General features: G+C 41.5%; 1 protein-coding gene across 1 annotated transcript in view; it reads left to right on the top strand.

Annotated features, from left to right (window-relative positions):
* LOC124799002 (Down syndrome cell adhesion molecule-like protein Dscam2) overlaps nt 1–27,060 on the top strand; it is a 126,932-nt gene that overhangs the window by 33,964 nt on the left and 65,908 nt on the right. The window contains exons 2-3 of the mRNA XM_047262538.1: nt 4,532–4,700; nt 11,740–11,879. Of these exons, the coding sequence (XP_047118494.1) occupies nt 4,532–4,700; nt 11,740–11,879 (309 nt within the window). The remainder of the gene's footprint in view (nt 1–4,531; nt 4,701–11,739; nt 11,880–27,060) is intronic.

Here is a 27,060-nt window from a genome sequence, read left to right as displayed (position 1 = left end):
CGTTGCAAAAGATTTTATGCACTTTGTATACTGACACAGCGTATTTGCTAACCAAAGCATTTATCAAACAGAACAGAAAGGCGGAACAAATGTGGCCTATGAGAATCCTAGTTGAGTTACTGGTACAATGATGATGACCGAACTTAGCGTACGCTATGAAAGGGGGAAGAAATGTGGCCTGTGAGAGTCCTGGTTCAGTTACTAGTATGGCGAAAATGACGGAACTTCAGGCACACTATGAAGCTAGGGAAAGTTCATAAAATCACCTCAGAAAATGTATCGCATATTCCTTAAAGATGGCGCCATGTCTTTTTCGTGAGTTTCATGAAGAATACATTTACTGTGAATCAAGAGCATAACTTTTATCGTCAGTGAAGGAAACGAAAATTGTGGAAAAGATGCCACTATTTTGCTTTCTTTTTCTGAACCCACTTCTGTTACATCGCTTTGTGTTTCTCGGTTCGTTACCATATGGGTTACTCAGTCACAATGGCAGTGTGATTTGTAGCTGACTGTTTTGGGAGAAAATAACAGATGTCGAATACTTAGAATATTCGTTAATGTGTGTCAGCACAGAAATAGAAGGGAAATGTGTTGCAAGCAAAATACCGCAGTGTAATTATAATTTCAAAATCTTAATTTTCATAATTAGGACTTCTAGTATGTGTTCTAATTACTCAGTGTTAGAATAATACTTCGATTATCAATGTCAACCAATACTAAAATTATTGGGAAAATGGCGAAAAACCTGTCTGAACAGTGAAGTTCAGTTTTAGTTTACCAAGCCGCTTCATTGGACAATGAAAGATTCATTCAGTCAAATAAGCCTTCTTATCTCCGACTATCAATGCGCTCTTTTGCTGCTCAGTCCGTGTTGACTTTAAAAGAATGTACTCGTTTGGGAGTTACAACGGTCTTTAATAGCCGCAATCTATAAGTCACATATTCCCATTATACCCTAGTATCAGTTCATTAGATGTTGTGATTATTTTCCATGCAACTTGAAAGTAGTTTACTCATGAGGTCTATAATTACGTGTACAGTGCTTCCCTGTATGTTTGATGATAAGCTTCACCCGTCATATTACCAGTTTGTTCCGTCTGCCAGCAAAAAATTATCATATTTAATAATTCAACTGGTCCTTACCCTACACCTCTTATGTGCAAGGCAACAACCAACAGTTCGATGCAAACACTGCCGAGCACGCTCAGTCATGGCTACTGAATTGATATCAACTACGATACCATCTTCCATTTCAGTCAAGCAGAAGAAACGGAACATGACCCTTGAGAGTCACCACACAACTTCTCTGTAGCATGCACTGCGCAGAGCGTACTCCTTTCATTGTAAGCACCCTGTAGTCCATTGATTAAAGAATCTCCGAGGTTCACGAGAACATTTCTCATCATGGTACAATTTTGTGGGTCACACTACTGCTAGACTCCCTTTCTCCCTTCAATATTTTTTAATTGATGTAATTTTTCTAATCTTCGATGTAGAAATTGCATTAATTTTACTGCTTGCGATAATTATAAAAACATCACACATTATGATCTGAACAGTATCAACAATATTCTTCAATATCCTTTAGGAGGGTAATATCACGAATGAAATCAAGGAGCTCTTCAAAAAAAAACTTGTGCTGTACCTCGTACGCCGAGTGCGAGAACGCTTAATATGAACGCAACAATCTGTGTACGGAGACACCTTGAATATTTTGCTCTGTCTGTGACCTGAGCACACACAGTATGAGACTTAGGAAAGTAGCACTCTTACAGTGAATACGTATGGGTAGCCCCACCCTGTACTACACTAGCATCTTTTCACTCTTATGTTGAAGGTTTCTGGAAGGAGGAAATATTCAACGGTAGCACAGGAGAGGTGGACAACGGTACCTATCTTTTCTGAAGTGAATCAATATGCCGACCAGTACATAACCTGTCTCGGTTATTAAACTCACTGCTGTCGACATATCGCCCTTCAATTTGGGTGCCGTCGCGTTTCAGCAGCTGCTGCTCAAACTCGATGCTCTGTCAGATGCATTCGTCTCACACAAAGACGCCGCATGACACGATGAATGTGGTGCCTTGTTCATTGTAAGTGGACAGCGTGGTGCCTTGAGACCGATCCTTGCCGTCAACATGACTCGGCCTGAAACCATCTGTAATGACGTCTGTGTCTAAGGGACGTTAAATCCTAATCTTCCATCCTTCCTTCGACCTAACGCGTTACAACTCTATCAAAATTGTTGAAAGGTGCCGATGCGGCGGCACTAGTATTCTCATAGGAGTGACTAGATGTGCTGCATACGTTGTCTACGTGTACCGTGAAGGCTGCAGTCCTTAGGATTTGTAATCTGCAACGATACGTGCGGTTTTTCTCGTAACGCGTACGGACCTCAGTTCCATGTGACGGAAGTTCTCAACAGTACAAAACTGGAATCCTTATTGCACCGCAATAAATCTTACAACGCCTTATTCGCAGTATTATGAGTTGCTATACCGGAGCCAAGGTAGCCCCTGAGGGCCGGCAACCCATATTACACCACAGAGGACGAGGTTGTCTATGCCCAAGGCGTACCAAAAGCACCATGGTAAACACCGGCTATTTACATCCAAGATAATGAAAACAGACATTCCGAGCACTACTTCCTGCAGGGGGAGCGCGAGGCACGGCCTGCAGGAAGTATCACTACGCCAAAACCTGATTTGCCAGCCCCGAAGTTCAATTCACGCCGGATGCCGACCTCGTGTACTGCGACCGTTGAAGATCACGTCTTCGCTCTGAATTGGACTGTTACTAGTATGTGTGTGTGTTACCACGAACCTTTGTTGAAAGTTAGAAGAGAACTTTTGTTTGCTTCAATTAGGACACTTTTACTGGCATCGTTATTGTTACCTTTAGTTTTGTTGTTCTGTCATCAACCTTGTGAACTTACAACAATAAAAGTTGTGTTTGTGAAAAATTGCGAATTGCCAGTCACAACATGAATCATTATGCATCATGTATTGATGTGTGAGAGCGCGTCTCTAAAATCAGTGAAACCGTTTGACTGAATGAAAATTACAACTGATCGTCGCTGTATCTTCTGCAAACATAATTACGAAAGTACTGAAAAGTAATGCCTCCGAATTTTTATGTGAAATCTCTTACAGCTTATTAAAAAAACAAATGTTATTAACATTCCATATCTTTACCCTTTATGCATGAGTATTTGCAGCCCTCTGCTGTTAGAGAGCTCCTAATTGACGCGTGTAACATGGTGGTGTGTAAGGTAAGTGTGTTGGTGTGTAAGAAATAGTGTGCTGTAATCGAGTTTCGAATTCGAAGAGTTCGCCCACACGTGGGGCACCCTCTCCTTCAGTATGACAACACCAGAACCCAACAAGCGCTGAGACATCTGCAACAATCTGACGCCTTGGGTTCACTGCCATCGATCATCTTCCTTACAATTCCGACTTGGCTCCATCCGATTTTTATCCGGTCCCAAAACTTAGAGAATACCTTCGATGACTTTACTTTGATAGTGATGAAGCGATAAAAGCAGACGTGAGGTTGTGAGTCCGTCAATGAAGTTCACCATTCTACAATGATGGTATCAACAAATAAGTCTCCCGTTGGCAGAAATGTGGTCGTCCCCACGGAGACTTGGTTGAGAAGTAAATTTGTAGACATGATTAATAAAGATGCGCAATGTTAGTAACGTTTGTTTTATTTTGAAAGCTTTAGCAGTTTTCACATAAAAAATCCGGGCGCATTACTTTTCTGCAGGCGCTAGTATAAACTCTCTCGGCAGTCTGTTAGTAGATCCTATTTTAATATTAACGTTTTTCTCGATTGTTGTCGTTCATATAACGTGTCATAAGGAGGCACTGACAACTTTGGGTACTCATCAGGGAATTTCCAGAAAGATAGTGCCCCTACAGCACTATGCTAGCGCTCACTATCCACTTGGTAAAAACAGCTTTGTCTTGTTGTGTTTTCGATTTTTCATTGATTCCACTCTTTCCTACACCACGTTCTCTCTCTCTCTCTCTTCGTCCTGGTCTAGCGTCTTTCAGGCAGAAAACTCGAGCGGACTTCGCACATGAAATTTTTTCACTTGTACGTAGGGAGGAGAGGAGTCTGAAGTTCTCCCTCACAACTCACAGTTATTTCAATGTATTATGGCACATCGAGAGCCTTCTGTGTGGTAGAGGGATACCACGCTTGCTACTATGGTCACATGAGTCTCGTTTTACACATCCAAAATAAAAAATCAATTCCATGCCTCAGACCCAACGGTTTATTTCTTCAGAAAGTTTAAACAAACAGCTGCTTTTCTCTGACACATTGTTGAGCAAATATCCTGTTCTAAGGACAACAGATTTCTGGACATCACGACTTTGCTTATTTAATAATCAAGGTTTTCTGGCTGTATAATAAATGGTACAGTGCACTGTAGGATTGTGTTAGTTATCGTATTTCTATCCTACCTTCGTTTTCCCAACGGCACCGTAGCTTAACGAATCTGTTTACGACGCTTTTCCAGACGTGTCGCAGGGGTACCAGCTGCAGGTGCACAACGTGTTCTGCATCCGCGGCAACGTGGCGGTGCTGACGTGCAACATCCCGGCGCAGGTCCGCGGCCTACTCACCGTCACCAGCTGGCTCAAGGACGAACCCCTGCTCGGCAGATCGGCACTTCACCCCGGCGGCAGGTGAGGTTCAGCTGCAGCTGATCTCCAGTCGGTATCAGGGCGTCCACCTTCTGTAACACAGTCGCTCCTGATGGTCTATTTTCAACAGAGTTTACAATTCTTGTCGAGTGAGATAGGAGTTACTCTGGGTTTCATGGGAAACCTTACGGCCTTGTGTACATGGTATCAACAATTTATCATTCACTTTTTGTTAAAACTCTCTAATGTTTATGTTAGATGTGCTTAGGAATAATCAAATGATTCAAATGACCCTTTGCTAAAAGGTTTCTCGCTTAAGGATGACTCCATTTTCAAATGGTTCAAATGGCTCTGAGCACTATGGGACTTAACAACTATGGTCATCAGTCCCCTAGAACTTAGAACTACTTAAACCTAACTAACCTAAGGACAGCACATAACACCCAGCCATCACGAGGCAGAGAAAATCCCTGACCCCGCCGGGAATCGAACCCGGGAACCCGGTCGTGGGAAGCGAGAACGCTACCGCACGACCACGAGATGCGGGCTGACTCCTTTTTCGCTAAAACCCCATTCAGAACTACAGAGCTCGTCCAAGTGTCATTCAAAAAATGCTGTTAAAAATAGCGAATATGTTGGAGTATATATCAACAGAAAACATTTAGTGTACGTTAAAAGCAAATAAATCAGTTAACTATCGGAGTTACGCCGATATTATTCATCTGTCGATATAGCTGAAAAATTACGCCAGCCGGCAAACGAACCCAGGTATCTTGCTAACTGTGAACAGACGCCATGCAACCGAACCTCCAGGACTGGCTCAAAACTTCAGTGTTACTTATGTTTCCCTCCGAACACTACAACGAGTGGTTCTCTCAGGGAATATGTTGGAAGTAATAGGAAGCAAACATACCTGTTACTTTATGTTTGGGTCGGTTCTCGAAGCGTACTGGATTGGCCTGATTGGTTAAGGCGACTGCTCGCGATAAGTAAGAGGTTGGATTCGAATCCCGAGGTGGTACAATGTTCAATTGTCAAAATGGTTTCAAATATAATTGATTAACCACAGAATAGCTGTAAAGTTTTGGCCCTATTTCTCCACTCAGCGCTTGAATGCAGCAACTTTGATTACAACCAAAAATATGCTTAGCTTTATAGGACGAGGAATTCTGCCTTATGCAAGACACCTTTTTTCTGTTTTCTTTCACCTAGACACGTTTCAGCACTTTTTATGCTATCTTCAGTGGGTTATTATTTATTTTCTAACTTACACAATGCTATTGGAGACTTATTTTTGTAGCTATTCTGCTACACAATCTACAACTCCTCATGGTTTTGATATTGTGGTGCTATCTCATATGTTGTTGTAAAGTGACCATAGGTTACGAAATCAGCCTATTCACTTCGCCAACAACATAAGAGAGAGCACCACAGTATCAAAACCATGAGAAGTTGTAGATTGTGTAGCATAATAGCTACCAAAATAACTGTCCAATAGCATCTTGTAAGTTATAAAATAGAAAAATAACGCAATTCCTCATCCTATTTTCGTAGCAAGCACGGACATAACAAGAAGAACTGCAACACCACAAAATGATTATGCTTACCTTTGTAAACCTCTTAACTTCATATTGACTGTGTTTTGTTCTGTGATATTACTGTTTCACTTAAGTTATCTAATAAAATTACTAATCCTTCACAAAAATATAAGAGCAATAGACGGACTGTTTTAATTAAATTAATGAGGTCACTTTGCATAGTTAAATTATTTCCATCCCTCTTACAGACACAAATTCAGAACATGGTAGGCTGCAACAAAATGTAAACAGTACTTTCATACAGTACTGTGAGTACACCCCATAACCTCTTCAGCTGTACAAATGAACCAGCGAGGTGAGGCGCTGGTAATCTAAAGTACTATTCCCCATTTGTATTTCCTGCTCTTGCGTTTGCCTAGTTTTCAGTATCCAGTAATACAAAATATTGTCAGGACACTCCTGGTCCGTTCAGTTGTATTTATCCAACTGCATGGGATAGCTAGTTTGATTTTGTAACTTAATTTCTTAGTATTTTACTTTACTCCTTTTTATTTATTTATGAACAGATATTTTGATGATAACTCGCTAAGAAATGACATCATTTGTGTAATCCGAGGTTGAAAAATATATTTAAAAGATTTTGTTACGAGACGATCCCTGTGTTCCCCTAAGGCAGCGTTCCTAGTCTGTGTGAGCGCTTATCCTCACCACTCTTGCAGAAATCAGTTTTTAGCCGTTAAAGCGAAGAGATGGTTCCCTGAATGCTAGTCACCCCACACTACAACCAGGCAGTTTGTGTAAACTGGTACCTATTCTCTGGTGAAACTATTTAATGCCTCAGTTGCGATCTGTCGATACAAATGGTTTAAATAGCTCTGAGCACTATGGGACACAACTTCTAAGGTCATCAGTCCCCTAGAACTTAGAACTACTTAAACCTAACTAACCTAAGGACATCACACACATCCATGCCCGAGGCAGGATTCGAACCTGCGGCCGTAGCGGTCCCTCGGTTCCAGACTGTAGCGCCTAGAACCGCTCGCCCACACTGGCCGGCTCTGTCGATACACTCGGGAAACATTAACACCCGACTTTCACCGGAAATGCGAGCATTCGCTGCAGTTCATAGGCATTTTTATGAAACAGGTACTCTACACACATTGTATCGAGATGTTGATTATTCTATGTTGACTATCCAGCATAATGTTTTTGCAAAGTATAACTCGTCGACAATCGTGTTTTGACATGTTGATCTGATCATTAAACACTGCAGGCATTCACGTTACAAGATCCAGCCGACACATATAAACTATTAAAAATTCCTTACAATTACTAGAATGGATATTCATTAAAATGTGATATTCTAACACTACAATGAGGCAGAAGTACAAATAAAAATTATAATTCCGAAATACAGTAATTAGATATGTGAAGTTACGTTGATGTTATCAGTTGTTCACAATCAGATAAATAAAATAAAATTACGAAGCATGAGAGAAAGTAAACATGTGGGAGCACTGTAATTAATCAGATTATGCCAGTAGAATAAATTGTTCTGAACACAGAACAAGGCGAGAAACAACAGTAAACCAGTTCATTTCAGAACTGCTACATTTAGGTGATCGTTCAGTAAATAAACTTCATCCGTTATATGTCTGTATTCCCTATTAGGGAAGAAGAAGAATTCTGACTATGAAATGACAGTATTACTGGTCCACTTCTCATCTGCACTGAGCACCCTGTCTCAGACAACAACGTAACACAGCAAAGTGCCACCCTGATCGAGAGATGAACACTTCACTTGTCTCTTTTACCTATGTGATTGTTGAACCTTACTACAATGGACGCAACAGTGATTCTAAAGGAAGGGGGAAAATTAAGAATTAACGTCCCGTAGACAACGACGGCACTACAGATTGAACGTAAGCCCGGATTGCACAATGAAATGGGTCTTATGTTATTGAAAGGAACCGCCCTAACATTTGCCTTAAGGGTTTTAGGGAAATCACATAAAACATATACCTGGATAGTGGCCGGACGGGAATTCGAACTCCTCCCTCAGTACCGTAACCATTGCCCCACCTCGTTCTGTAAGACGATATGAAATTCAACCATAGCAGCAATCGAAGGACCTGAGGCTGGCGCATGTAAATGTCTAACTATGTTGTAGATACCGCTGCCACCGTTCCAGTCTGGAACCGCGCGACCGCTACGGTCGCAGGTTCGAATCCTGCCTCGGGAATGGATGTGTGTGATGTCCTTAGGTTAGTTAGGTTTCAGTAGTTCTAAGTTCTAGGGGACTGATGACCTCAGATGTTAAGTCCCATAGTGCTCAGAGCCATTTGAACCATTTGAACCTTCGCTATTTTGTTGTTCTCCCCTGTCCTTTCTTCAGGGATCGTTGTTTCACTGTTTTCACTAGCACTGTATTCAGTATTACTTTTAACGCTCAAAATAGTGAAGCAGAAGAAAAGTGATCAGGGGCTGAAGTTCATTTCCTCTGTGGCTTCCTGTCGGTGGTAAATCTGTCTACATGTTCCAGATAATACAGAACAAAGTAAACAACACTACCTCTTCGCTAAAAGCAAGATAAAGTGTGGTATCCTGCAGGGTATTAGTAGAATTGGTTATGGAGGGCAATTAGTTGACAGATACTGTGGTTATGAAACGCAAATCTTCCCTACTAAGGATACATGTCGAATGTTTCGCTAAAGGCAACGGACTTCAAGCTGCAACTGATAAAACCTTGGAAACCGCTCCAGCGAGAGTACCCACAGTTTTCTAGCGTCCGTAGCGCGGTCTTTCCACCGCAACAGACTTTAGTTGATTGATTTCCTGTTTAGTAGGACAAGGGAAATCATTGGCAAAGCAGCTAAGCGTAATTTCTATCTTCTGTTTCAAATAATTATGAGACTAATGTGGCTCTAGCTTTAAAAATTTGAGATAGCGTTTTATATTTTTTACGACATTTGAAGAAGAGAAATTTGTTAACATCCAGTATTGATTTAAGTGTCAGGAAGTCATTTCTGAAAGTATTCGTATGGAGTGTAGCCATGTATGGAAGTGAAACATGGACGATAAATAGTTTGGACAAGAAGAGAATAGAAGCTTTCGAAATGTGGTGCTACAGAAGAATGCTGAAGATTAGATGGGTAGATCACATAACTAATGAGGAAGTATTGAATAGGATTGGGGAGAAGAGAAGTTTGTGGCACAACTTGACCAGAAGAACGGATCGGTTGGTAGGACATGTTCTGAGGCTTCAAGGGATCACCAATTTAGTATTGGAGGGCAGCGTGGAGGGTAAAAATCGTAGAGGGAGACCAACAGATGAATACACTAAGCAGATTCAGAAGGATGTAGGTTGCAGTAGGTACTGGGAGATGAAAAAGCTTGCACAGGATAGAGTAGCATGGAGAGCTGCATCAAACCAGTCTCAGGACTGAAGACCACAACAACAACAACCACATTTGGCTCGCTTGCATTTTGTTTTGGTGCTAATAACACTACTGTACCAATACCAGTTTATACTGACCTCATTCGTTTAATCAATAAACGTTGTCTTCCTGATGAACCACTACACAGACGGATAGAGGAATATTTTATGCCCAAGATCAACCTGTCACCCCAAGAAAACCGTGGATGTTTAAGTTAAATCTGAGCATGCTGCACAGAACATCCATCATTAGGATGGAGCTAGGACATGCATGTTATCCAAGTCATCTCCATAGGATAAAAAGACAGTCCGTATTGTTCCGAGGAAACTTTCCAGGTAGAGACTCCAAATACAGAATTTCTTTAATAAGTATTGGTATAGTCTGTGATTTTTGAGAACATTTCTCGTGGAGAAACAGTGGTCTAGCTAGAAGTACTTTCAAAATGGATTACACTACTGGCCATTAAAATTGCTACACCAAGAAGAAATGCAGATGGTAAACGGGTATTCATTGGACAAATATATTATACTAGAACTGACATATGATTACATTTTCATGCAATTTGGATTCATAGATCCTGAAAAATCAGTACCCAGAACAACCACCTCTGGCCGTAATAACGGCCTTGATACGCCTGGGCATTGAGTCAATCAGAGCTTGGATGGCGTGCACAGATACAACTGCCCATGCAGCTTCAACACGATACCACAGTTCATCAAGAGTAGTGACTGGCTTATTGTGACAACCCAGTTGCTCGCCCACCATTGACCAGACGTTTTGAATTGGTGAGAGATCCGGAGAATGTGATGGGCAAGGCGACAGACGAACATTTTCTGTATCCAGAAAGGCCCGAAAGGGGACCTGCAACATGCGGTCGTGCATTATCCTGCTGAAATGTAGGGTTTCGTAGGGATCGAATGAAGGGTAGTCACGGGTCGTAACCCATCTGAAATGTAACGTCCACTGTTCAAAGTGCCGACAATGCGAACAAGAGGTGACCGAGACGTGTAACCGATGGCACCCCATACAATCACGCCGGGTGATACGCCCGTATGCCGATGACGAATACACGGTTCCAATGTGCGTTCACCGCGATGTCGCCAAACACGGATGTTTCCATCATGATGCTGTAAACATAACCTGGATTCATCCGAAAAAATGACGTTTTCCCATTCGTGCACCCAGGTTCATCGTTGAGTACACCATCGCAGGCGCTCCTGTCTGTGATGCAGCGTCAAGGGTAACCGCAGCCATGCTCTCCGAGCTGATTGTCCATGCTGCTACAAACGTCGTCGAACTGTTCGTGCAGATGGTTGTTGCCTTGCAAACGTCCCCATCTGTTGACTCAGGGATTGAGACGTGGCTGCACGATACGTCACAGCCATGCTGTTAACTGTCATCTCAACTGCTAGTGATACGACGCCGTTGGGATCCAGCACGGCATTCCGTATTACCCTGCTGAACCCACTGATTCCATTTTCTGCTAACAGTCATTGGATCTCGACCAACGCGAGCAGCAATGTCACGATACGATAAACAGCAATCACGGTAGGCTACAATCCGACCTTTATCAAAGTCGGAAACGTGATGGTACGCATTTCTCCTCCTTACACGAGGCTTCACAACAACGTTTCACCAGGCAACGCCGGTCAACTGCTGTTTGTGTATGAGAAATCGGTTGGAAACTTTCTCATGTCAGCACGTTGTAGGTGTCGCCACCGGCGCCAACCTTGCGTGAATGATCTGAAAAGCTAATCATTTGCATATCACAGCATCATCTTCCTGTCGGTTAAATTTCACGTCTGTAGCACGTCAACTTCGTGGTGTAGCAATTTTAATGGCCAGTAGTGTGAAAAAGAGTCTGCCGGCTGGGGCGTCACAACACCCGCTCCATTCACTGTCACCGCCCACCATCATGGTATGAGGGTTTGAGGATGGCCAAACACTGATAGAACCCGATTACCTTCGAAATAAACGTTTTTGCAGTCGAGACTATTTTGTAATCCCTTTTTAAAATGTTGTTATAGTTTGTTTTCTAGATCAGTGATCGTTAAGGAAGCTGCTTGTACAGTTACATTGGGAGTAGTACACCGCCTGCCCTTGCAGGTACACTCCGACGACGGGCGGCACGCTGCACGTGCGCGACACGGCGCCAGAGGACACGTACTCCCGCTTCTACTGCCAGACGGTGCACCAACTCACGGGGGAGCGGCGCATCAGCATGCCGGGGCAGATTATTGTCACCGGTATGGAGCAGAACTTCTGTTTCTCACTTCACTTACGCTGTAGTTTCAACAAATTACCTCTCTTCCTACTGCCATATTGCGGCGGGGCTGGGTTTGGTTTTTTTTTATTTTATTCTCGTTGCGTCATTGTCACTGTGCAGGCTGCAAATTAAAATTCATCTACTCTGGTACGTTTTTTTTTTTGGTAATTTATTTGAAAGCTTTGTTGCTTTGGTAAACATAAAATTGGTTCTTTTTGTCGTGACAGAATAAATTACTATTAATCACACCAGATTTGTCGGAGAACAGCAGCAACATGTGTAATTGATCCAGCTTTAAGAAATTCTATTACCTTTTAGCGGAAAATTCGTGCGGTACTCTCCGACGTTAGAAAAGTCGTGGTGTTCCGTTCGGAGCAGGAGGCGGCTGTCTTTTCTCATTCGCGATATCGAAAATTACTAAAAAATGAACAGAAATTTTTTTTCGGAGGAAGATCGCGCAGAGAAAACAGATAGAAGTTACATGAAAGAAACCTAAGGGACCAACTAATTGGATTTGTTCGAACATATAAACGGAACTGAAAGAACTTGGAATAAATACTATAACGATGTCGTCACGACAGCCTCCTGTTCCGACAGAACACACGCTGGATCATAAGCTGCATAAATCTTTTAAACAGAAAAGATTATCACAAGTATAATTAATGAAAATAAGGTTGAGAGATTTTCTTTGAAATTAAATAAACTTCAAGGCTTCAAGTATTATATTATGAAACGGAAACTTACATTAACATGGCCACCCATTGTGGCGGTGGAGCGAATTTTCATGATACACATTCTCGCTTGTTTGGTGGCTACATATATTTTTTAATCACTTAAAGTCTTAAATTTACAATAAAATGATTATATCAGTATGGAGCACAATACTTTTGCGTCCGACTCGCAACACATTCACAGAAGAACAGCTAGAGAGCGGCGCGGCTCCCTGCAGAAGTAAAAATTGGCAATTGTTATTTTGAAACATAGGTGCATCGTTTTTTTTACTGATCGATAGCAGCGCATAACAGTTTATAGCTATCGTGATATTCTGCGCTATTCAGGAGCGCGGCAAAGATATCTGGTTACAACATTCATTGGTATATGTTAAAAGTTCGCACATACTGACGCGAATACAGAAAAAAAAACTTTTACATGTTAAAAATCGCAGTGATAAAGGCTGTAATGTCACACTACCTCAGAACGGCGTCTGCTCTATGTCCCTTCAATCGGCAACGTAGATACTTACAAGATGATGTAAAATCAGCGTTGATAAAAAACACCATATAATATCGACAATTACTGAGGCGGCACAACTCTATTTATGAAAGAAAGCTCTGTAGAAAAACTGTCATTCAATTTTATCGGACAGTAAGAAAATGGATTGGCTTCTGGAAAATAATGTCATAAATTTCCATACAAAAATGTTTGTTTTGTCCTTGATAGCAAAAAAAGGTACTATTCAGTCCACATTTTAACTATTGGCTATTTTCTTCCAGTTCAGAACTCATACACACATTTCACACGCACAGCAGCCAGAAATCTGTCCAAACCAGACCCGAACTAAACAACGTTTTCACAGTCATTAATTTCACCAAAAATGTTCAAATGTGTGTGAAATCTTATGGGACTTAACTGCTAAGGTCATCAGTCCCTAAGCTTACACACTACTTAACCTAAATTATCCTAAGGACAAACACACACATCCATGCCCGAGGGAGGACTCGAACCTCCGCCGGGAATTTCACCACAAATTTGAGTTATAACGTTTGGTCCTTGTGGATTTCTAAAAAAGAGACTCCTCGCCAAAAATGCTCAGTGGGTGAATACTCAAACATGCCATGTGGATACTATGACGGCCGGAGTGGCCGTGCGGTTCTAGGCGCTACAGTCTGGAACCGAGCGACCGCTACGGTCGCAGGTTCGAATCCTGCCTCGGGCATGGATGTGTGTGATGTCCTTAGGTTAGATAGGTTTAATTGGTTCTAAGTTCTAGGCGACTGATGATCTCAGAAGTTGAGTCGCATAGTGCTCAGAACCATTTGAATCATTTTTGGACACTATGAAGGCCAATATTTCACACGCGAATATCTGTCTGACAGATTTAGTCAAAATCTCTTAAATTTTGCCAAGCAGTCCTCAACAGCAACTGCTGTCGACTTAGCTCACCAATATCTCAAACCATAAGAAATTCTTCATCTTACACATTATTCTGACTTGCACTAGTAACATGACCGTCCGCGTTCAAAGCTAGCGAGCGGCTTCCTACTTCCACCCTCACTTCCAGTATAACTATCAGGTAACGAGCGGGAACCGTCTCAGTTCTGATTGGCTGACCATACTCGCTGCAAATCAGAATGCTCGCTCATGATCATTGTTGTTGTTGTGGTCTTCAGTCCTGAGACTGGTTTGATGCAGCTCTCCATGCTACTCTATCCTGTGCAAGCTTTTTCATCTCCCAGTACCTACTGCAACCTACATCCTTCTGAATCTGCTTAGTGTATTCGTCTCTTGGTCTCCCTCTACGATTTTTACCCTCCACGCTGCCCTCCAATACTAAATTGGTGATCCCTTGATGCTTCAGAACATGTTCTACCAACCGATCCCTTCTTCTGGTCAGGTTGTGCCACAAACTTCTCTTCTCCCCAATCGTATTCAATACTTCCTCATTAGTTATGTGATCTACCCATCTAATCTTCAGCATTCTTCTGTAGCACCACATTTCGAAAGCTTCTATTCTCTTCTTGTCCAAACTATTTATCGTCCATGTTTCACTTCCATACATGGCTACACTCCATACGAATACTTTCAGAAATGACTTCCTGACACTTAAATCAATACTGGATGTTAATAAATTTCTCTTCTTCAGAAACGCTTTCCTTGCCATTGCCAGCCTACACTTTATATCCTCTCTACTTCGACCATCATCAGTTATTTTGCTCCCCAAATAGCAAAACCCCTTTACTACTTTAAGTGCCTCATTTCCTAATCTAATTCCCTCAGCATCACCCGACTTAATTAGACTACATTCCATTATCCTTGTTTTGCTTTTGTTGATGTTCATCTTATATCCTCCTTTCAAGACACTGTCCATTCCATTCAACTGCTCTTGCAAGTCCTTTGCTGTCTCTGACAGAATTACAATGTCATCGGCGAACCTCAAAGTTTTTATTTCTTCGCCATGAATTTTAATACCTACTCCGAATTTTTCTTTTGTTTCCTTTACTGCTTGCTCAATATACAGATTGAACAACATCGGAGAGAGGCTACAACCCTGTCTTACTCCCTTCCCAACCACTGCTTCCCTTTCATGTCCCTCGACTCTTATAACTGCCATCTGGTTTCTGTACAAATAGTAAATAGCCTTTCGCTCCCTATATTTTACCCCTGCCACCTTTAGAATTTGAAAGAGAGTATTCCAGTCAACATTGTCAAAAGCTTTCTCTAAGTCTACAAATGCTAGAAACGTAGGTTTGCCTTTCCTTAATCTTTCTTCTAAGATAAGTCGTAAGGTCAGTATTGTCTCACGTGTTCCAGTGTTTCTACGGAATCCAAACTGATCTTCCCCGAGGTTGGCTTCTACTAGGTTTTCCATTCGTCTGTAAAGAATTCGTGTTAGTATTTTGCAGCTGTGACTTATTAAGCTGATAGTTCGGTAATTTTTCACATCTGTCAACACCTGCTTTCTTTGGGATTGGAATTATTATATTCTTCTTGAAGTCTGAGGGTATTTCGCCTGTTTCATACATCTTGCTCACCAGATGGTAGAGTTTTGTCAGGACTGGCTCTCCCACGGCCGTCAGTAGTTCCAATGGAATATTGTCTACTCCGGGGGCCTTGTTTCGACTCAGGTCTTTCAGTGCTCTGTCAAACTCTTCACGCAGTATCATATCTCCCATTTCATCTTCATCTACATCCTCTTCCATTTCCATAATATTGTCCTCAAGTACATCGCCCTTGTATAGACCCTCTATATACTCCTTCCACCTTTCTGCTTTCCCTTCTTTGCTTAGAACTGGGTTTCCATCTGAGCTCTTGATATTCATACTAGTCGTTCTCTTATCTCCAAAGGTCTCTTTAATTTTCCTGTAGGCGGTATCTATCTTACCCCTAGTGAGATAGGCCTCTACATCCTTACATTTGTCCTCTAGCCATCCCTGCTTAGCCATTTTGCACTTCCTGTCGATCTCATTTTTGAGACGTTTGTATTCCTTTTTGCCTGTTTCACTTACTGCATTTTTATATTTTCTCCTTTCATCAATTAAATTCAATATTTCTTCTGTTACCCAAGGATTTCTACTAGCCCTCGTCTTTTTACCTACTTGATCCTCAGCTGCCTTCACTACTTCATCCCTCAAAGCTACCCATTCTTCTTCTACTGTATTTATTTCCCCCATTCCTGTCAATTGCTCCCTTATGCTCTCCCTGAATCTCTGTACAACCTCTGGTTCTTTTAGTTTATCCAGGTCCCATCTCCTTAAATTCCCAGCTTTTTGCAGTTTCTTCAGTTTTAATCTACAGGTCATAACCAATAGATTGTGGTCAGAGTCCACATCTGCCCCTGGAAAGGTCTTACAATTTAAAACCTGGTTCCTAAATCTCTGTCTTACCATTATATAATCTATCTTAAACCTTTTAGTATCTCCAGGGTTCTTCCATGTATACAACCTTCTTTCATGATTCTTAAACCAAGTGTTAGTTATGATTATGTTGTGCTCTGTGCAAAATTCGACCAGGCGGCTTCCTCTTTCATTTCTGTCCCCCAATCCATATTCACCTACTATGTTTCCTTCTCTCCCTTTTCCTACACTCGAATTCCAGTCACCCATGACTATTAAATTTTCGTCTCCCTTCACAATCTGAATAATTTCTTTTATTTCATCATACATTTCTTCAATTTCTTCGTCATCTGCAGAGCTAGTTGGCATATAAACTTGCACTACTGTAGTAGGCGTGGGCTTCGTATCTATCTTGGCCACAATAATGCGTTCACTATGCTGTTTGTAGTAGCTTACCAGCATTCCTATTTTCCTATTCATTATTAAACCTACTCCTGCATTACCCCTATTTGATTTTGTGTTTATAACCCTGTAGTCACCTGACCAGAAGTCTTGTTCCTCCTGCCACCGAACTTCACTAATTCCCACTATATCTAACTTCAACCTATCCATTTCCCTTTTTAAATTTTCTAACCTACCTGCCCGATTAAGGGATCTGACATTCCACGCTCCGATCCGTAGAACGCCAGTTTTCTTTCATCTTGAGTAGTCCCCGCCCGGAGATCCGAATGGGGGACTATTTTACCTCCGGAATATTTTACCCAAGAGGACGCCATCATCATGTAATCATACAGTAAAGCTGCATGCCCTCGGGAAAAATTACGGCTGTAGTTTCCCCTTGCTTTCAGCCGTTCGCAGTACCAGCACAGCAAGGCCGTTTTGGTTATTGTTACAAGGCCAGATCAGTCAATCATCCAGACTGTTGCCCTTGCAACTACTGAAAAGGCTGCTGCCCCTCTTCAGGAACCACACGTTTGTCTGGCCTCTCAACAGATACCCCTCCGTTGTGGTTGCACCTACGGTACGGCTATCTGTATCGCTGAGGCACGCAAGCCTCCCCACCAACGGCAAGGTCCATGGTTCATGGGGGGGCTCATGATCATACTCGCGCCAAAACTGGCCTGCACCAATCCTTATACACAGACGCATTTGCATCAGTATGACATGCAAATATTAAAGTAATGTTTAATAAACGAAAACGAAAAGACAATTCTAGAAATATTCTTTACATACAGATTTTATTCCAGCTGACTTTCTGGTTGCTCTGTAGCATAGCAAACACACCTAGACATTCGTCATCAGCAAAGTGAGTAAATCCCCTAGGATTATTTTCCCACGACAGGCTTGTGAAACTCCTGCAGGTTACTTAAGACGGTATATAATGCAACATTGAAATTAATGTCCCACATACACACTCATTTACTCACATTTACTCCCACATCCGTATTAGACACAAATTGTAACTTTGTCTAATTTTATATTACAGAAACAAAAAATAATTAAAGTTTTAATATGAATATATTGCGCAAGCAGTAAAGGAAACAAAAGAAAAATTCGGAGTAGGTATTAAAATCCAGGGAGAAGAAATAAAAATTTTGAGGTTCGCCGATGACATTGTAATTCTGTCAGAGACAGCAAACGACTTGGAAGAGCAGTTGAACGGAATGGACAGTGTCTTGAAAGGAGGATATAAGATGAACATCAACAAAAGCAAAACGAGGATAATGGAATGTAGTAGAATTAAGTCGGGTGATGCTGAGGGAATTAGATTAGGAAATGAGACGCTTAAAGTAGTAAAGGAGTTTTGCTATTTGGGGAGCAAAATAACTGATGATGGTCGATGTAGAGAGGATTTACAATGTAGGCTGGCAATGGCAAGGAAAGCATTTCTGAAGAAGAAAAATTTGTTAACATCGAGTATAGATTTAAGTGTCAGGAAGTCGTTTCTGAAAGTATTTGTATGGAGTGTAGCCATGTATGGAAGTGAAACATGGACGATAACTAGTTTGGACAAGAAGAGAATAGAAGCTTTCGAAATGTGGTGCTACGGAAGAATGTTGAAGATTAGGTGGGTATATCACGTAACTAATGAGGAGGTACTGAATAGGATTGGGGATAAGAGAAGTTTGTGGCACAACTTCACTAGAAGAAGGGATTTGTTGGTAGGACATGTTTTGAGGCATCAAGGGATCACAAATTTAGCATTGGAGGGCAGCGTGGAGGGTAAAATCGTAGAGGGAGACCAAGAGATGAATACACTAAGCAGATTCAGAAGGATGTAGGTTGCAGTAGGTACTGGGAGATGAAGGATCTTGCACAGGATAGATTAGCATGGAGAGCTGCATCAAACCAGTCTCAGGACTGAAGACAACTACAACAACAATATGAAAATCTCAATTAATTATTTCTGCACACTGAGAGTTCGGTTTGTGTTTTCCAATTATACTGAAAGATAAACTATCATATTTCCTAACTGAATTTAGTTCCCTAAGTGTCAGTTTTTTACTTTTTAGTATTTTTTTATCTCCGAAACTATGATAGTTACAATGTTTAAATTTTTTACAATCTTCTCCTGTATAACAAAAGGGAGTGTTCAGATTTTAAAAGGGTGGCATAATATTTAATATCATTTATTTACGTTCTTATAGGTGGTGAATGTAAGCGTCCAGTAAGAGACCTTGAATAGGTTTCCCACGGCAGGCAGAGACAGATGCTCCTGTGTCTCTTGGTTAGGCCGCTAGATGTCAGCCCCAAAGTTACATGCAGCAAGCTATCTTAAAACAAACGTTCGCTCGGAACAACCTGAGATGCTACAATATGAAAAGATGTCAACGCTGTATATAATAAAATGTGTCGTACGTTTTACAAGAGCGTATTAAAAATTTGGTAAATATTAGAGTTGTAAAACTACCATAGGCTACCGTAAACTATCATAAGTAAGCGTACACTATGGTAGTCTCCCAAGTAGCTTTGGTTGTTTATGGTCGTATCCGCATTATCTGTTCGTTAGGTTTGTTGGGTCAGCTTCTGACAAGGGCTTTCTTTATGTATGCGATCAGTTTCTTACTAAATTCCTCCACAAACTGAGAGCGCTGAACCATCTAGAAACTGATTCAGGATTTAAAAAAAAGGGCTGTGTAACCGATGGAACATTTTTATCCTACTAGCTAGTCTCCTGTCTGTTACTTACAAATCCTCAGTCCAGAGACTGGTTTGACGCAGCTCTCCATGCTACTCTATCCTGTGCAAGCTTCTTCATCTCCCAGTACCTACTGCAACCTATATCCTTCTGAATCTGTTTAGTGTATTCATCTCTTGATCTCCCTCTACGATTTTTACCCTCCACGCTGCCCTCCAATACTAAATTGGTCATCCCTTGATGCCTCAGGATATGCCCTACCAACCCATCCCTTCTTCTAATCAAGTTGTGCCACAAATTTCTCTTCTCCCCAATCCTATTCAATACCTCCTCATTAGTTATGTGATCTACCCATCTAATCTTCAGCATTCTTCCGTAGCACCACATTTCGAAAGCTTCTATTCTCTTCTTGTCCAAACTATTTATCGTCCACGTTTCACTTCCATACATGACTACCCTCAAAACAAATATTTTCAGAAACGATTTCCTGACACTTAAATCTATACTCGATGTTAACAAATTTCTCTTCTTCAGAAACACTTTCCTTGCCACTGCCAGTCTACATTTTATATCCTCTCTGCTTCGACCATCATCAGTTATTTTGTTCCCGAAATAGCAAAACTCATTTACTACTTTAAGCGTCTCATTTCCTAATCTAATTCCCTCAGCATCACCCGACTTAATTCTACTACATTCCATTATCCTCGTTTTGCTTTTGTTGATGTTCATCTTATATACTCCTCTCAAGACACTGTCCATTCCATTCAACTGCTCTTCCAAGTCCTTTGCTGTCTCTGACAGAATTGCAATGTCATCGGCGAACCTCAAAGTTTTTATTTCTTCTCCATGGATTTCAATACCTACTCCGAATTTTTCTTTTGTTTCCTTTACTGCTTGCTCAATATACAGATTGAATAACATCAGGGATAGGCTACAACCCTGTCTCACCCCCTCCCCAACCACTGCTTCCCTTTCATGTCCCTCGACTCTTAAAACTGCCATCTGGTTTCTGTACAAATTGTAAATAGCCTTTCGATCCCTGTATTTTACCCCTGCCACATTCAGAATTTGAAAGAGAGTATTACAGTCAATGTTGTCAAAAGCTTTCTCTAAGTCTACAAATGCTAGAAACGTAGGTTTGCCTTTCCTTAATCTAGCTTCTAAGATGAGTCGTAGGATCAGTATTGCCTCACGTGTTCCAACATTTCTACGGAATCCAAACTGATCTACCCCGAGGTCGGCTTCTACCAGTTTTTCCATTCGTCTGTAAAGAATTCTTGTTAGTATTTTGCAGCCATGGCTTATTAAACTGATAGTTCGGTAATTTTCACATCTGACAACACCTGCTTTCTTTGGAATTGGAATTATTATATTCTTCGGTATTATAGCAAAATTGAAATTTTTAATGTCTGATTCAGGTTTTATTGGAAAATTGGTGATTTGTAACGTGGAACAGAAGAATGATGTAGTAAAAATAAATAAAACCACACACATTTATCATACAATGCTAGAAGAAGCAATTTCATAAAAAAAAGATAAAATAGAATAACTGCAAAACAAAAATATATCAAACATTGCTTTAATATTTCGTCGATCTCATATAAAACATGTTTCTATCATTCACAAACAACTTTAGCATTTATCAATAATAGCAGGAAAATCTTGTCTTCGTGATGTGAGAGAGGGAGCGTGTTACGTGTCGCATGGGCGGCGTGGAGGGTATATATGTGTGAAATAAGCGCATTATAACTTGTCACTTCGTGAGACGGTCAGATAAAACAGATTCTCCAGAGCACGAATGGCGAGTACATATCGGTTTTTCGGGATAGAGAAACCTCTCTACAAGCACGTTAAATTACATACTGGTTTCGAAAAGCAGGAAAATTAGCCACACTAATTACAAAGAGTATCTTTCGTCATGGAAACTGGGAGAAATTAAATGTTAATACAGCTTTAGTTAACTGCAGAAACATCCATGGAAGGATCACAGAGCTACTCTCATTATAATGGTAATAATGCGCGCATAGCAGGGCTACTAGCAACAGGAAACTGGTTGCAGCCAGATGTGAAATGCAATGAAATTTTAAAAATCTCTTATTATCTATATTGTAAAAATCAGCTGGAACCAAGTGATGGAGGCGTGTTTATAACCGTAAATTATACGGTAATGCCTATTAAAACAGATTCAGAATGCTAAACATCTTGGATGGAGGTAAGTGTTAAAGCTGGATCAAATACAGTAACCGGCTGCTTTTTTATAGACCCCTTGCCTCTGGAGTCGTTGTGACGGAACATTTTAGAGAGAATTTGTTGAAGACCACACGTAATTTCGCCAGTCATATTATAGTATTAAGGCGAGAATTCATTTTACCCGTTACAAATCGGAAGACTCATGTTACAGGGCGGGGTAGTAGTGAACGGATTCGTTTTATATTATTCGAAATCGTTTATTCCAGAAAAACCGCTATTGCATGTAGCTTGTTAGACTTCATGTTCATTGAGTTGAAAAAACTCGGGCCTATTTTTTACTATAGAGTAAGGGGTTAGTGATCATAAGACCGTTAGAGCATCACTGATTACGGATATTAATAATAATGTAAAGGAAAGTGGGAACATATTTCTGCTTATAAATTCGACAAGAAATGAGTAGCCAACATCAAAATTTGACTCTGAGACTAAAAATGTTTTGTAAATGTACAAAATTCAGGTGTATTGTACAATATGGCTAAGATAAATATGTAACAAACAGAGTTCTTTGGAATGGGAAAGACACTTAGTGATTCAACAGCCTGAATAAAAGGCCGCAATAGAAAGCTGCTCCGAAAGCAGTGTGTTTCACCACATACTTAAATGTAGCCAAAACCCTGAGGACGAAGAGAAAGGGGACACAGCCAAAACCAGCGTGAGGAGAGATATACGTGAAACATTCAACGAATCCAAAAAGTAAAATTCCCTATACCAATCTGGCACACAATCCTAAGAACACTTGGTCTCATCTTTAATTCAATAAACGGATCAAAGCAACTTGTCCACTCGAATGGCGACAAAGAGAAAGACTAAAAGCTAAATTCTTTTTTCCGAAACTGTTCCACAATGGAAGACCACACTACGATTCCTCCCATCAAAAGTCGTAGGAACAGCAAAATGACAAGTATAGAAATAAGTGAATGCAGGATAGAAAAAGTAACTAAAGCCAGTCGAGGAAAGGCGATTGGACGTGATGGGATACCTATACGATTCTACATAGGATATGCGAAAGGATGCTCGTCCAGCAGCTGTTCCTGGAGGAAGTAAGGATTCGAAATGATATGGATATCAGGCGTGTCATTCTCGTTTTGAAGAACGGTAGTCGTGCAGATGCACATCGCTGCAAGCCAATGTCGCTAACGTCTGTTGTAGACAACTGGGAACAGATTTTATGATCGCTTATTGCGTCTTTTCTGAAGACGAAAAATCTTCTTTGTAAGAATCAACAAGCATTTCGTGAAAAAGTTCTTGTGATATCCAGCTCGCTCAGTTCCTCCGCGAGACACAGAATTCAGTATACACCAGCGCCCAGGTAGATGCCGTATTCCTTGATTACCGGAAGGTAAACGATGCAGTTTAGTATTGTCGCCTAATGAAGAAAACACGAGCGTGCGGAATGTTTGACTAGCTTTGTGACTGCATTGAAGAGTTTCTGATAAATAGAACACAGCATTTAATTCTTAATGGAATTAAGACGTGCCCAAAATGAGTGTTATAGGATCATTATTTTTCACAATATATATAAATGACGTAGTTGATAACGTCGGCAGCTTCATGACGCTGTTCGTGGATGATACCGTTGTACACAGTAAAGTAGTAACGCTATAAGATCATAGCGAAATAAAGGGAGACCTGCAGATGGTCGACGCTTGGTGCATGGATCGGCAGCTTACCCTCAAAATAAACACATGTAACGTATTGCGCATATACAGGAGTAAAAGACGTGTTGTTGTTTCCCTACACAGTTGTGAAACAATCAGCTGAAAACAATCACATACACTAAATAAATGTCGTGTGACTAGGGCCTCCCGTCGGCCAGACCATTCGCCGGGTGCAAGTCTTTCGATTTGACGCCACTTCGACGACTTGCGTGTCGATGAGGATGAAATGATGATGATTATGACAACACCCAGTCCCTGAGCGGAGAAAATCTGCGACGCAGCCGGAAATCGAACCCGGGCCCTTAGAATTGACATTCTGTCACGCTGACCAATCACGTACATTAAATAGCTGGTAGCATGCGTGGGAGCAGTTTAAAGTAGAATTAGTACATGAAACTAATCGTAGGAAATGCAGATTCCAGACAGATTCACGGGAAGAACGCTCAGCAATAGTTATCCACCCACGAAAGAGGTAGCTTACAAAACCCTCATCCAACCGATATTTCAGTATTTCCCCTCAGTCTGGAATGTTTATCAGATAGCATTAACAGACAAAACAGTGAATATCCAAAGTAAGCGGTGCGTTCCATCATGAGTTCGTTCAGTATGTGCGAAAGTATCACGGAGATCATCCAACTCCGGTGGCAGACGCTACACAAGAAGTGTTGTACATAGCAGTGGGGTTTAATGTTGAAAATCCGAGATTCTACGTTGCTAGAAAAGCCAACCAATATATTGCTTCCTCTTACATACGGGCTGTTAGGGGTATAAATGCACATATTTTTATTGGTTACTGAGGATAGTGTACTGAAAACCATTAAATTAGTATTTACTTCATTTGCAAACTAATAATTATATCTATGAGGAGACGTATGCCATTAAAGCTTGTTTTCCCCTGCGTAGCAAGCTAAGTGTCGAAGTGCGGACGCGTGAACGCAAAACAGTTAGTCGATACTGACAGGCATAGTCCACGTAATGGTGCAGTATCGATGGTGCCGAAAACAACACGTGGTAAATTCTTTGACGTGTTTACGAGAAGATGGATCAAATGGCTCTGAGCACTATGGGACTTAACATCTGAGGTCATCAGTCCCTTAGAACTTAGAACTACGTAAACCTAACTAACCTAAGGACATCACACACATCCATGCCCGAGGCAGTATTCGAACCTGCGACCGTAGCGGTCGCGCGGTTCCAGACTGAAGCGACTAGAACCGCTCGGTCACACCGGCCGGCTTACGAGAAGACTGTTAGACGCAGAGAAAAAATAATTAACACACTGAAGTGGGTAATAAAAGTACCAATGATCACAATATCTACACTTATACCCGTAACACCCCGTATGATAGTAGCGACCCGACCCGGCTCCACACGAGTAGCATTAATTATCTGCGACCAAACGACTTGTGTGGCGCAGTGTGTTTCTTTTGCGGGCCGAGTTATGTTAAATTTCAGAGAACAACGTTAACTAATTAAATATCATCACTTCCATACAACTTATACAATGAAAGCAGCGCACAGTAGGAAAGTTGTCTGAAGGCATATATGTTGAGAGTACCGTATTGAATTGGCAATAATGGAAGCACATCATTATGTACACTGCTGGCCATTAAAATTGCGACACCACGAAGATGACGTGCTACAGACGCGAAAGAAAGAAGATGCTGTGATATGAAATGATTAGCTTTTCAGAGCATTCACACAAGGTTGGCGCCGGTGGCGACACCTACAACATGCTGACATGAGGAAAGCAGCAGTTGACCGGCGTTGCCTGGTGAAACGTTGTTGTGATGCCTCGTGTAAGGAGGAGAAATGCGTACCATCACGTTTCCGACTTTGATAATGGTCGGATTGTAGCCTAACGCCATTGCGCTTTATCATTCGCGACATTGCTGCTCACGTTGGTCGTGATCCAATGACTGTTAGCAGAATATGGAATCGGTGGGTTCAGGAGGGTAATACGGAACTCCGTGCTGGATCCCAACGTGCTCGTATCACTAGCAGTAAGGATGACAGGCATATTATCCGCATGGCTGTAGCAGATCGTGCAGCCACATCTCGATCCCTGAGACAACATATGGGGACGTTTGCAAGACAACAACCATCTGCAATAACTGTTCGACGACGTTTGCAGCAGCATGGACTATCAGCTCGGAGAGCATGGCTGCGGTTACCCTTGACGCTGCATCACAGGATCGCCTGCGATGATGTACTCTACGACGAACCTGTGTGCACGAATGGCAAAAGGTCATTTTTTCGGATGAATCAAGGTTCTGTTTACAGCATCATGATGGTCGCATCCGTGTTTGGCGACATCGCGGTGAACGCACATTGGAAGCGTGTATTCGTCATCTCCATACTGGCGTATTACCCGGCGTGATGACATGGGGTGCCATCGGTTACACGTCTCGGTCTCCTCTTGTTCGCATTGTCGGCACTTTGAACAGTGGACTTTACATTTCAGATGTGTTACGACCCGTGGCTCTACCCTTCATTCGATCCCTGTGAAACCCTACATTTCAGCAGGATAATGCACGACCGCATGTTGCAGGTCCTGTACGGGCCTTTCTGGATACAGAAAATGTTCGTCTGCTGCCCTGGCCAGCACATTCTCCAGATCTCTCACCAATTGAAAACGTCTGGTCAATGGTGGCCGAGCAACTGGCTCGTCACAATACGCCAGTGACTACTCTTGATGAACTGTCTTATCGTGTTGAAGCTGCATGGGCAGCTGTACCTGTACACGCCATTCAAGCTCTGACTCAATGCCCAGGCGTATCAAGGCCATTATTACGGCCAGAGGTGGTTGTTCTGGGTACTGATTTCTCAGGATCTATGCACCCATATTGCGTGAAGATGTAATCACATTGTCAGTTCTAGTATAATATATTTGTCCAATGAATACCCCATTATCATCTACATTTCTTCTTGGTGTAGCAATTTTAATGGCCAGTAGTGTAATATATTTATAATAAGTTTAAATATCGTATGCGAATCATTGGCTACGTGTGAGAGAGTAAATATGTGTAGGAGGTTGGCTGAGGTGACACATACGAAATAAAAAAATAAGGGTAGACGTCTATGACCTTCCATGCAAAGGATCGCGTCCTCATTTATCTTTGATTCAAGGTGGGTGGAAAGCTGGAAGCTAAGTCATCTGCTGCGCGCTGAAAGAACGTACTGTATGTAAGTTGCTGAAGTAGTTTTTGGAAAAAGTTTTATTTGTAGCATAAAAAATAAAACACCACATATTTTGGATTCACATATTTTTCGCTACGCAGTTATTCTCAAACGATTCCAGGGAAATTATTCGTTAAAAATATTTGATTATCTCAAACCGTACATCTCACATCACAGCCTGATGATGAGATGGTTATCTTTTCATTATTGGTCATAGTTATTACGATAGTCCAAAGCTGATTAACTTACTGCCCGTTGTTTGAAGAATTTGCAGTGAATTAAGTGTGCAAATTGCGATTGGTAATCTAAAGGAAGCAGAAACTGGCAGTCTGGAATTGTCTCATGCAGTATTTCGAAGTGCGTATACAGCCTAAAAAGAAA

The sequence above is a fragment of the Schistocerca piceifrons genome, chromosome 5 (genome assembly GCF_021461385.2).
Source record: "Schistocerca piceifrons isolate TAMUIC-IGC-003096 chromosome 5, iqSchPice1.1, whole genome shotgun sequence".
In the NCBI taxonomy this organism is placed as follows: Eukaryota; Metazoa; Arthropoda; class Insecta; order Orthoptera; family Acrididae; genus Schistocerca; species Schistocerca piceifrons.
Note: the sequence above shows the minus strand (reverse complement) of the source record. Positions and strands in the feature narration are given on the sequence as shown.